The sequence below is a fragment of the Choloepus didactylus genome, chromosome 17 (assembly GCF_015220235.1).
Source record: "Choloepus didactylus isolate mChoDid1 chromosome 17, mChoDid1.pri, whole genome shotgun sequence".
NCBI lineage: Eukaryota > Metazoa > Chordata > Mammalia > Pilosa > Megalonychidae > Choloepus > Choloepus didactylus.
The window spans coordinates 38,017,275-38,031,024 of NC_051323.1; the positions used below are offsets into that span (position 1 = coordinate 38,017,275).

At 36.6% G+C, this 13,750-nt stretch overlaps 1 protein-coding gene across 2 annotated transcripts in view; it reads right to left on the bottom strand.

The window, feature by feature from the left end:
- ACYP2 (acylphosphatase 2) overlaps positions 1-13,750 on the bottom strand; it is a 320,771-nt gene that overhangs the window by 157,577 nt on the left and 149,444 nt on the right. For both annotated transcript variants that reach the window (XM_037806461.1, XM_037806460.1), the window contains 2 exons: positions 3,799-3,815; positions 2,129-2,238 (listed from right to left, as the gene is read on the bottom strand). In XM_037806461.1, the coding sequence (XP_037662389.1) occupies positions 2,129-2,238; positions 3,799-3,801 (113 nt within the window). In that variant the 5' untranslated portion in view covers positions 3,802-3,815. The remainder of the gene's footprint in view (positions 1-2,128; positions 2,239-3,798; positions 3,816-13,750) is intronic.

Here is a 13,750-nt window from a genome sequence, read left to right on the forward strand (position 1 = left end):
TAATGCCAATTGCTGAAGTATGTAGAGAAAAAAATGTAAAGTATTTACAGCTGTGTAAATGCCAGCACCATTTATTAATCACTCTTTTCCCCCTTGAATTGAAATTGAAAAACATGTTCTGACACATGTTTTTACATTAAAAATACACAGACACCATACCCAACAAATTACACTCCTAGGAATCGGTCTGATAAAAATAAAATCACCAATAAAATGTACATTGCAGCATTGCTATTATTATTATTGTTATTATTACAAAAAACAAGAAACAAAATGAGTTGTCAGTGACAAGGTAGTAAATAATGGCACATTCACACTGCGGAATATTAAGCAGCCACTAAAAGGAATGAATCAGACCTATACCATGTGACTCAAAGGGATTTCCATGCGGGTATTTTTTTAATAATAAAAGTGAGATGCAGAGAAGTGAATACGTCATGATCCCATTTTTAAAAAGCAAACATTGATCAAAAACCCTATAAATGTGGATGACTGTATGGTTTCTGACAATGTCAATAAAATTGAATTAAAAAAAAAAAACCCTATAAATGTATGTGTGCCTGAGCATGTGTGCGCGCGTGAACATGTCAACGTGGAGACAAACGTGGAAGGGTATACACCAGATCACTGACAGAGATTACTGGGGTTGGCCGAATGCAGGGGCTGAAAAGAAAAAATGGGCAGAATGCATAATTTAATTTCTTTTATGTTCAGTAAATTAATCAAAATCACTGTAACATGGATTAAGATATAGCATGACTGGTGCGGGCATCCATCCTCCACATAGCCCCCATCTTCAAACTACCTCATGATCATACAGCATTTTCTCTGTTAATTGAAGGGTCTCTTCTGTACAACTTAAGTTTCACAATCTTTTCTTTTGAATTTTGTGATGATTCTCCTGAAAAAATGTTGTCTTTCATTAAATGTGATTCCACATTTTACAAAATTGAAGTTTTAGACCCCACTTTTTGAATTGGTGTGCGGTTTTACAAATAAATGCAAGGATGTACCTATACATAAAGAAATTAGAAAAAACAAGGAGTGGGGAGATATATCCACCGATTATTGGGATGTCCATAAAATGGAAAAAAAAACAACAAAAAAACAAGTTACAGAAAAATATGCATGAAGTATTCTATTTCAGTTAAAAAAAAAAACCTAATAATGAATGTATGCTTAAATATTTTTAAGCAAAAGAGAAATTTTTAGGAAGTATCCAGAGTCATTTTCATGGGTTACATAAAAGAGAGGGAAGTAGAGGGGAAAAGGCAGATTATTAGCTCTGCCTTTATACTTCTACGCATTGTTTTGCTTCACTTAGCACAACAAACAAAAAGTACTACTTTTGAAATCTGAAAACATTAGGTAATAAAGATAAACTTCAAACAATAAATTGGGTACAAAAGTAGTACCTACTTTACAGGATCTGTTGTGAATGATTAAATAATATAATTCATGTAAAAGTACTTAGCATACTGCTCAACATGTTGTAAAATGGTCAAAAAATGTTAGCTTTTTTTCAAAGACTGTAGAGAGCAGTGGAAATTGTGTAGTTGAAAAGATTAGGCCCTTTAAAACTGTCATTGCATACACAGGGCACTTTTTTCCATATACTGAATCTATCTGCTATGGGCTGCAAGAAGTATATGATGGCAACCGTCCAGCTCATTAAACACACTTAACCAGTAAAGATAAAGTTACGATTAGATAAATAAGGTACATGAACAATAAAAAGGAAATGGCAATCTCTTTGCCTTGAAGGCTACTTAAAGAGCTTTGAGAACCAGCCTAAGGCACTATGCTCCTGCCACAACCACTTCAGGTGAGAAATACTTGGTCCCTGAATGCCCCCGCCATGTTGGAAGAGACACAGAACACACCTTGAGTAGATCGGAGAGAGCTGCTACCTTGTCTTATTGAAGGCCTGCCAAGTGAGAAATCACTTCCTAAACGGACAAATTACACTTCCTACTCGGAATTTCTTTGCTGGCCTGCCTAAAAACATGTTAGTTTAGTTATAATCTACAAACCGAATTTGGTCCATCAATAGAATTCTTATTGTTCAACAAAACATTAGAGCAACTTGGTAAATTGCATATGTGTGTGTTATTAGTCTTGAACTTACATGGAATTGACTTTTTCTTCGGGGCCTTGCACTTGACCTGTCACAGTGCCTCTGCTGGTATTCTTCACCCAGCCGACCACTCCTATTTTCCTAGCTTCATCTTCTGTGTACTGTTTCAGGAGAAAATAAGGGAGAGGAGGTCCATCTACCAAAAGTCTGAATTCGTAACATAGCTGATTCTAACATTCAAAGAATGCTCATCTAATAATCATTTCGTTTTCTAAAATATAGTCTATGCCAAAAATCTGTGTAGCTGGTCTATGGTACTGCCTCTATTCCACAAGAACCTTCAGTTAAATGGTATTTTTTGTTAAATTCCACTTTCAGTAAAGGCAAGCAAGTTAAAGAGAAAACAAGCTGATAGGGGAAATTATTTCAGAAACAGCTTTGATGATGTGTTTTGAGATCTATAAAGTTCAGATGCATTCCCCTCATGCCCATTAACAATAAATCATATCATTAATCTAGGTTCCAAATGATGATCCAAGATTCTTAGCCAATGAGGATAAAATATGAGCAATAAAAATACTCCTAAAATAGAAATATAAACTAAAATATTTTAAAACTTTCAACAAAAATTGGGGAAAATAATTTTAATTAGAAAGTTAAACTAGCCAAAACTATTATTAGTCTAGACATGCTGGTTTGCAGAGTTATCATAAGATTATAGATTCTGTTGTTTTTTATTGGTTATGGACTTGCTACAAAAACTGTCATGGGTAAATTTATTTCTTCTACTATCCTTAGTAACTTTTCCTTTTTTAATTCCTTTTCCTGATTCCAAATTCAGTTATGCTACTGGAAATGAAAAATTAGCAACATTTTGATTTTTAATTATTTTAATCCACATCATACTTAAATTCTTGTGGCTCTAGACTGCTAGAATTTTTTTTAAAACACACTCTTTTGTTTGGAGGCCTGAGTGATCAAGATCTCTGAACTCCACACCCCTGCTAAATGAAACAACACAAACCAAAATGATTACATCTAGAATTGATGCAGGAGTTGAAAATAAGTTAGGTAATAATGAGGAAAAAAAAAAGGATTTTAAATGGTGGGACGGTCTCAAAATACAAAGACTTTCTTGCCGGTGGGAAAATACTACAACCCTCAGAGGTTGGGAACCACAAACTGTATCTAATGACTTCCAGCTCAGATAGTAGGTGAATATATATGCCACAATTAACTTTTAGAAAAGGAATATATTAAAAAATAAAAAATGTAAATAGCAATAAGGAGCTTTCTCTTTTGAAAACCTGGAAACCACATCTTTATGCCCCAGAAGCACTTTTCTACTTGGAATGGAGATGTATATACCCTTGCCTTGAGGTTTCTGCCATCCATAATGTGCAAGATTCCATACTTTATATTTAGTATACCTCATCAAAATGTTTACTTCAAATCACTCCAAGAGAGGTACTTTGGAAATTCACAGAAAGGATTAATTAAAAACTAGGAAGCCTATAATATTTTTAATAGGCCATTCTTTAAAGAGAGTTTTAGCAGAAATATCAATCAGTAAATTCATAGAAATACATATATCCCTTCATTTCCAGTTAAGTACAGGAAGTAAGCTATAAACTAGCACTAAGTAGAAAACTGCTGTATCTCTGATTGGAAGTTAACAGTGAGAAAAGTGGCAAAAATATAAATAGACTATATTAACTTACCATTCTGAAACAAACGCCTGTTAAAAAAAGATAAAAAAAGAAAGATCAGTTTCTTTACCTTCAAAATATATATATATTTCCTGACTTAACTTTCATGAAATATAAGTGGTAAATAAATGAAATAAACAAAACTTTTCATATCTGAATATATTTGGAAGGTGTAATTCTAAATAATTTTCTTATATAATGAAAAGAGAAAAGGAAGATTATTTGGAGAGAGAAATAGCAATATTCTGAAACCAAACTACAATGAAATGCTGAGCTATATATTCATGTTATTATAAATGCTAAATAAAAACAAAATGTTTATTACAAGGACAATTGAATGTATCTGGCATAAAATTTATCTATTCTCAGTGTTTAGAATTTCTTCTTTAAATACAATTCAAGTTTAAATGTTATAAAACATTTCTCTTTTTGTTTTATTTTTTGTTATAGAACCATTGAAGCATATATTAGCTTCTGAAGCCTCAGTAATAATGGGACTTGTTAAACTAAAATGGAAATAATCTCAAAATCTCTATGGTGTAGACTGTATTATATTCATGCTTTGAATTATGTAGGTTGGTTAGTGCTGTTGGTTATGTTTTCTCTTTCTGGACTGTGGAGCCCAGGTTGCTCTATGTTGGCCAACTACCATAGTGTATTATAGTTTGGTTGCCTGGTCTGCAAAACTGTGGTAGCCCCATCTCGGACAGAAGTCAATATTGCTATGGAATTTCATATTTTGTGCTGCTTAGGAACAAACATTGATATATAGTGAACTGAGACTTAAGGTAGTGGTGAAACAGGATGCAAACTGCTTCTAAATACAAGTATCAGGGATGCATAGTTATGATTTGGGGCCCCTTAGGGTAGAGAGAAACCCCTCTTTTACATCTCTCCTGGGAACTGCAGCAATGAGAATGACATTCCTGCAAATTGCAATTTGGAAGACTCGTGATCCAAAAGGATGCATAAAACATTATGCACAGATTAAGTCTAAGTGATGAAGCATCAGGAATGTGGCAGGTAGGGAAATACAGCACTTGTAGTATCTATTGCCACTTAGTTTTTGTTCCCACCCAGAACACATAGGAAATTTGAGAACTTGCTTTTAGCACTCAAGAAACCAAAAGAAAAAAGAGGCTTAAATTTAGAGGAGAGGACAGAGCAATTAAAAATACAATGGAAATGGATAAACAACTGTGGTAGATGTGTACAATGACATACCATTCAGCAATAAAAAGAAATGAATTATGGATACATGCAGCAGTATGCATGAGTCATAGATGCATTATGCTAATTGAAAGAAGCTAGACTCACGCATAAAAGTGTGATCCACATTCTGGAAAAACTAACATAAAACTGATCTATGGTTGCCAGAGCTTGGGAGTGGGAGGAAAGAAGCACTGCAAAGGGGCATGAGGAAACTTTTGGGGATGATGGAAATATTCTCTATCATGACTGCGGTGGTGGTTACATGACTTTATGTGTTTGTCAACTCATTTAAGTGTACACTAAAAAGGGTGAATATTACTGAATGTAAATTATACCTCAACTTTAAAAAATTAGAAAAAAATTAATTGGGAGATTACAAGGATAGATCAAAACAATCTTCAGAGAGGTCAAAGGTATTGTTTCTACCTACAGCAGTTGAGCCTAGGTAAGAATATAAAGAAGGGATCAGTGGCTTAGATAATTTTATGCAGTTTTGAAAGGGGATTTACAATAACAAGGGGTGTCATTTGTTCCCTGATGACAGTGTATTGTGGTACCAAAGGAATACAAAGAAAAAGAGCAGTAAGGCAATAAAGACAGATAATCTCACAAATGGAAATTTTACAGGGTTATAAAAATATTCTACAAGATACACATAAAATGTGGAGAAATGATGAGTGGGAAGTATTGATCTGAAGGGGAATCAGAAAGGCCATCTGTTATACAGATGGGGGAAAGACATTAGCTAATAGATATAAAAGGAATTGTCAGAAACTTCAAGAGAAACAATTCAGGCTAACCAGACCATGCAGAAGAAACAGAAAAAACAGGAGGGAAAACAGGCAGAACTGTGGAAAAGTCTTTTTATCCTGAGAGTGAGGGGATCCGAGTACATAGTAAGATGTTGACCAAGTAGAGTAGAAGGTTTTGGTCAAGGCCGGATGGTGCATATAACCCTATGCGCTGCTCAGTGGGGAACAGCCCCATATAATATTAGCATTATGATTAAAAAAAAAAAAAAAGCACACGCAAGTAAAGTAAACAGGAAGTGGAAGTAGGGCCATGTGGTCTGGCTCCTTCCTATTCAAAAAGAGATCCCTGAACTAGCAGCACCAGCATCAATCAAGAATTTGTTAGAAATGCAAATTCTTGGGCCCCACCCCAGAAGGACTGAAATAGAAACTTTGCAGGTGGGGTCCAAGAATAGTTTCAATATGCTCTCCAGGTGATTACTATGCATGCTAGTAAGTTTAAAACCAATGGCTGGCTCCATCTTAAAGGAAAGTCTGGGAGAGGTTTGGAAAGAGTTTGAATTTCAGGTCAAGAATTGTATCCCAAAGAGAAAACCAAAGTCTTGTAGGATACTGTAGGTCTGTTGCAATTGCACATTGATGCAGGTTAAGTAGGTGTTGGTCCTAAATCATGTACTTGCATATCAATGCCTCGCCTATTTCACAAGTCAGCTGCACTAAATGAAAGAAACCACAGATGATGAAAAGGCAAAAATTCCTGCACCCTATGTGGACCTGGTATTGGAGCAGCCTAGAGAGCCTGTAGCCTAGATTGTTTTCTCTGTCCTTATTACTTATTGCCAGAAATACTGGAACTTCCCAGAGAGGGAGCCTGATACTCTCCCCTCAAGTGAAGACTAATATGCAGTTCAGGTCCTTTCAACATTTATGAGTCCTGAGCACCATCTATTCATACTGATGGCATTTGCTTAAGATGACAGGGCTTGAGCATTTTCCAAAGAGGTATCAAACACAGATATCCCACTAATTACATTTTGCAGGTTTTAGGAAATTACCAACTCCTGTCTATTGGTGTAATGGTTTTATTCCACACAGAAATAAACTAAGAATCAGGCAACTCAGATACATTTAATAAGCAAGCAATTAAATATTCTAATTATTCACTCTACACATATGTATTAATTGTCCAGTCCTAAGTACAAAGAAGGAGATGAATACATAAGACACAGTCCCCGCCATTTAGGAGCTTATTGTCTAATGAGGAAGACAGGCAAGTAAACTGGCAATTAAAACATAGAACAATTGTTAGCTGTAAAACACATAAATCAGATGCAATGGGAGTTTTTAGGAGAAACAAATGAACCAGTCTTGGGTAATTTTAGGGAAAGCATGTTGAAAAATAGATCTTCTAAGTTGAAGCTTCAAGGATGAGTAAAAATTAGTATGAAGCGAGTAGAGTAACGTCACAGATGGAAAAGCATGTGCAAAGGCCCAAAGTTGAGTTTAAGGCATGTTTGAAGATCACATATAGTTAAATATTCAAAACCATGTCACTGCAATCATTTTATAAATTATTTATAGCCCCAGGATTTCATTTAAGAATCACTGAAAAGTAGTTTAATTCTGTTCCAAATGTTTCTAGGAGAATGGGTAATAATGTTTTCACACCCTAATCCAAGTTACCATAATTTCTCAATTAATGTACTACAGTGGCCCCCTTAACTAGTTTTCTTGCTTCCTGTTTTCCCCTCCTACAGTCTATTCTACATAAAGTAGCCAAAGTAGGCTTTTTTCTTAAATATATTCAAATTACTTCCTTACCCAGCTTCAAACTGTCCACTAGTTACCCATCACACTCAAGACAAAATGCATCCTTGTTCCATGGCTTCCAGGCCCCTTCCTAATTTTTCCCCTCATCTCTTGGTATTCTCCTCTCTGCTCCCTCCATTTCTGCCAGTTTGGCCTCTTCTGTGCTCCTCAAATGGGCCAAGCACATTTGTGCCTCTTTGCACTTACTATTCCCTGGAATGCTCTTACCTGTGATCTTTTCACAGCTGGCTCCTACTCATTACCCATGTTTCTCCACAAATGTCACTTCCTTAGAGAAATATACCCTGACCAGCTCATCCAAAATGGTAATGTACCCTCACATGCCTCCTGCATAGTACTGATTGTTATATGAAATTATTCTGTGTTTTTTTGTCTACTTGTTTATTTTATGTCTTCACAGTAGACTGTAAGTTCCATTAGGGCAGGAATTTTTCTGTTATTTATCACTGTGTCCCAAGAACCTAGACCAGAGCTTGAATAAATGAAGTAAAGAAAAAGTAGCTGATAAATATTTAAGTGAAATGCTTAACTGCCCTGTAATAATTCATTATTAACATCGCAAATATACCTCTAACCATATTGATTAGAATTTAAGTTTAATTTCAACTTAAACTGAAATCATGCTAACATTACTGCATTCAAAGCTCTGGAAAGAATCTCAATAATTCTATGTTGATACTAGCAGAACTTTAATGATACTATATAGTGCTTGAGTTAAAAAAAAAAATTATAAAGGGTAACACAAAGTCACTAGATAATGCCTAAGTTGAAAAATCAAGAAAGAGTAATATAAGCATGTTATTTTAAATAAAGAAATAAGAACCAGAAGAACCAAAAAAAGAAATCATTAAACTGGCTTACTTACAGAACTTATAGGATTTGAGTAGAAGATTGGGGCAGTTGGCTTTGCATAACTAGACTTTCTGTAATATATTTTTTTTATCCATGTGCATATGTTAATTTGATTGAAATTTTCAAAGTTTTTAAATTTAAAAATATTTTTAACTATGTATGATAAGGACAAAGACACATACATACATACATTTAATAAACAAATCTTCAAACAGTAGAACTACAAGACATCATTTAAGTTTGAGAGGTCATTTTAGGCCTAAGTTCATACTGCTTTGCTGGGTAGATAATGCAAGTATTATTCATTACCTCAAGCAGTAACAGATAGAAAAAACATAAGACTGAAATAAAGTCATGTATGAAAGATTCAATATATGTACTTAGCAGAAATTTAGGTTGTCTTGATTTATACATCTAAGTTTTTGAAGCTGAGACTGGAGATCAAAGTCTTTCTTTAATATGTCGTTTTGCATCACTCCTCAGGAAGAATAGAGAATGTAATACTTGTGTTTTGAAATTTATTTAATATATGAATATCTATGGCAGACATTGCTAGTTGCCCTTCTTCCATTCTGACAGAACTCTGATTTACCTGTGGCACTAATAAGTTCTCCTATACTTCCTAGTCTTCCTCAAAAAGGGGTAGCCCACAAGATGTAAGTCAAGTCATTGATTGAGGCTTTCAGAAAAGTTTTGACAGGGGCTGACCCAGACAGGGTTTGGCACTTGTATCCTCCCTCTTCCTGGTTGTAATGTGAATGTAATGACCAGGACAACAGCAGCCATCTTGAAACCTTGAGGGAAAGGCCAAGGAAATTACAGAAGCCCTGACCCTGACTTTCTTGAGGTATTTTTACCAATGTCCGCAATGTTAATTTTGTGCTGGTAAATGCAATTCTTAACTAATATAGAATCATATACTATCTTAAGTCTCTTACGGAGAAAGCTGAGATGCAAATATTTAAATCATATTTGATGTTTCATGTATACATAAGACCCTAGCTTTTAATATCCCACTTACCAGATAAGAACCTTAATGTTTAGAGATGAGAACCCATGCTCTATACTCTGGGCTTTACCCTTAACCTAGGGCATGGTCTGGATTGGTGTTCTCATCAAGGGAGAGAAGTGTGTTGTTAAAAAGAATTACCACCTCTCTATCAAATCAAGTTCAGAGAATAATTACATGCATAACTAAGATTATTAACAATTGCCAGAATTTTGAATTCTCACAGCTTATTTAGTAGCTTTATATTTTTTGTCAAAAGGAAGCAGACAGAAAGAGGAAACAACTCAAATGTCCATCAACTGATGAATGGATAAACAAAAATGTGGTATGTCCATACAATGGAATATTATTCAGCCATAAAACAGAATGAAGTACTGATACACGCTACAACATGAATGAACCCTCAAAACATTATGCTACAAGAAAAAAGACAGATGCAGAAGGCTACATATCGTATGATTCCCTTTATAGGAAACATTCACAATAGGCAAATCCATCAAGACAAAAAGTAGATTAGTAGTTGCCAGGGGAGGAAAAGAGGGGACAATGAAGAGCAACTGCTAATGGGAATGAGATTCCTTTTTTTTTTTTATTCATTTTATTGAGATATATTAACATACCATGCAGTCATACAAAACAAATCATACATTTGATTGTTCACAGTACCATTACATAGATGTACATTCATTACCAAAATCAATCCCTGACACCCTCATTACCACACACACAAAAATAACCAGAATAATAATTAAAGTGAAAAAGAGCAACTAAAGTAAAAAAGAACACTGGGCACCCTTGTCTGTTTGTTTGTTTGTTTCCTTCCCCCACCTTTCCACTCATCTATCCACTAACAAGACAAATGGGAGTGTGATCCCTATGACCCCCCCAATCCCACTGTCCCCCCTCATAAGCCACATTTTTATACAATTGTCTTCAAGATTCATGGGTTCTGGGTTGCAGTTTGATAGTTTCAGGTATCCACCACCAGCTACCCCAATTCATTAGAACCTAAAAAGGGTTGTCTATATTGTGCGTAAGAGTGCCCACCAGAGTGACCTCTCGGCTCCTTTTGGAATCTCTCTGCCACTGAAGCTTATTTCATTTCCTTTCACATCCCCCTTTTGGTCAAGAAGATGTTCTCCATCCCACGATGCCGGGTCTACATTCCTCCCCAGGAGTCATATTCCACGTTGCCAGGGAGATTCACTACCCTGGGTGTCTGATCCCAAGTAGAGATTCCTTTTTAAGAATGATAGAAATGTTCTGGAATTAGATAGTGATGATAGTTGCAAACCATTGTGAATATGCTAAAAACCACAGTAAATTTAGTATGCTTTGTATCCTTTAAAAGGGTGAATTTTGTGTTATTTGAATTATATCTCAAGTTTTTAATTGCCAAAAAAAGGAAGCAGAAAACTTAGGACTGCAATGTAGTCCTTCCTACCATTAACTGTAAAACAACGGCAGTCCAATTTTGTTCACCACATGACCTCCCTGATTTCCTACCACTCCACACCAAAAAAAAACTACAGAGTGTAGATCATTTTGAAGTGCTGCAAACAGAACTACATAGTTAACTCTCTCTAGATTTTACAACTTATTACAAAGCTTCTTCCCCCTTACAATAAATTCTGTGATAAAGAATCCATTAGTGTGGCATTCCTGGCCACTCTGTACCCTGTCCCTGACTTCTTCCCAGGCGTGCAGTGCCTCATCTGGTGGGTAGGTGTAGAAGAAGAAACCAGACATGCATACCAGGTGCTGCCTGCTCCTCCTTCTGGGAGCAAGCTGTCCACAATGATGACAAGTTCTGCTCTGCCCTTTGGGGGAGGCCTGCCCTAGTGCAGCCTGGGCTGTGCCTGGGTGGGTACATCTAGTTTTGCATAGTATAAAGTCCACTAACGTGAAGATACACACCACACCCTCAAAACTCTCCTTTACTCTTTGATTTACTTTTCAATGACTCACATGATGAAGAGGGGTGTTATTTATTGCGCACCTCAAACCACAACTCTTATATTAAAGCCTTAAAAGAAATTTGCATCAAGGGGTGTCCTTCAGTCTATTAATTCTGTGAAGCAGTGACCTATAAAGCAATTAACTGCTCAAATCTCCATAATCCACTTGGAATTTTCTCAGAATCTTTCCAGGAGTCCTGATCCCTACTTTGAAGCCTACTATGCAACAGAGGGAGGTCTATATAGAAAGAAAAAAATGCACACGGAGAGAGATTTGCTGCAGCTTAGTGTTGGCTGGAACAGAGCACTCTTGGGGCAGGGCCTCTTGGAGAAAATGTTTCTATGGGTTTTCGTGGCCTCCCACACCGCTTCCATCTCACTTGCTAAAGACAAGGGAAGCTGAAGTGACACATGCAGGCTTTTTTTACAGACACATTGCACTGGAAACAGGGGCAGACATCAGCCAGTTCAGTTATGAAAGACTCAAGGGCAATGTGCTGCTCAGTCAGGGCTCAGTCAGCTGTAAATGGGCCTCACTACCTGAAAGTGAGTATTTGCGAAGCAAATCATACTTTAAATCTACAAAGAAACATTGATGTTTAAAGAAGCAAGATGACGACTTTCAGAAATCAGCATCCTTTCATGTAAAACTAGATTTTCATACTGTAATGTACCCCTTCACCCTGGGATCTGACTGCATGTGTCAATTTTGAATGCAGGAAGTCATCCAGTCATTCCCTACCTTAAAAAGCAGCCCTTTATTTATTTTAAACATCATTAGCTGTTAGAAAGGCTTTCCTTAAATGGAATAAAGTTCTGCTTCATTTTAACCTTTCACCTGGTCCAGGTTCTGTCCCCTGAAGCCACACACCATGGTATCATTCAAGTAGTTAAAACAGCCATCACAACTGTTTCTCCTCCAAACCAACATCCCCAAGCACTTCAGCTTAATTCAAGAGACACTTCTTAAGTCCCAAAGAGGCACAGTCCTATAGGGGATACCAGACAAGCCACCAGCCCAGCCTTCAAAATACTATAGTTACTGACTAGTGAGACACACAGATAAGGGTACACAAATAACTGTAGTTGAAAATAGAATAAAGAGAAGTAAAAAAAAAAAAAAGTATAATAGAACTATAAATGAAATGCTATAGAAACAGATGAGAGAGGGAATTAAAGTTAACCATATTTATGTTTCTTGACTTTAATATACTGACATTTTCAACCTCTAAAATATAGTTCTTGCATTTGCCTGTCCATGTAAGAAAAAGTGTACACCTAATAATGTGGTGTTTGAAAAGTCATTTAATAACTCATCCCAATTTTCATTTTAAGCAATCTTAAAAAAATTATCTTTATATTCCAATAAGGTATGCTTATTCTAAAACTGAATTAATGCTGCCAAAAACAAATGGCTGAATTTCTAAAGCACATGTAAACCAACAGTTTGCCATAATTGACTTCTAACAGTTATCACTAGTATTCACCTGAGAGTTGGTAAAGCACCACTGAATGTATATATAGCGTGATCAATTTCCCTTTCTTGAAACCTACCTAACTTTTCAGATTATATGAGTTTAGACGTAAATGTCATTAAACATTTATAAAATCACTATAAGCCATTCCAGAGTTACAAAAGGTCTAAATGCATAGGGTCAGTCCCCTATTTCACTATCCCCCATCCCAAAGCCCTCAGTGCAACAGAAGAAAGTGGAGGGGGATGGCCACAGACATAGGGGACTGGTGGTTTGATGGGTTGAGCCCTCTACCATAAGTTTTACCCTTGGGAAGACGGTTGCTGCAAAGGAGAGGCTAGGCCTCCCTATATTTGTGCCTAAGAGTCTCCTCCTGAATGCCTCTTTGTTGCTCAGATGTGGCCCTCTCTCTCTGGCTAAGCCAACTTGAAAGGTGAAATCACTGCCCTCCCCCCTACGTGGGATCAGACACCCAGGGGAGCGAATCTCCCTGGCAACGTGGAATATGACTCCCGGGGAGGAATGTAGACCCGGAATCGTGGGACGGAGAACATCTTCTTGACCAAAAGGGGGATGTGAAAGGAAATGAAATAAGCTTCAGTGGCAGAGACATTCCAAAAGGAGCCGAGAGGTCACTCTGGTGGGCACTCTTACGCACACCTTAGACAACCCTTTTTAGGTTCTAAAGAATTGGGGTAGCTGGTGGTGGATACCTGAAACTATCAAACTACAACCCAGAACCCATGAATCTCGAAGACAGTTGTATAAAAATGTAGCTTATGAGGGGTGACAATGGGATTGGGAAAGCCATAAGGACCACACTCCACTTTGTCTAGTTTATGGATGGATGAGTAGAAAAATAGGGGAAGGAAACAG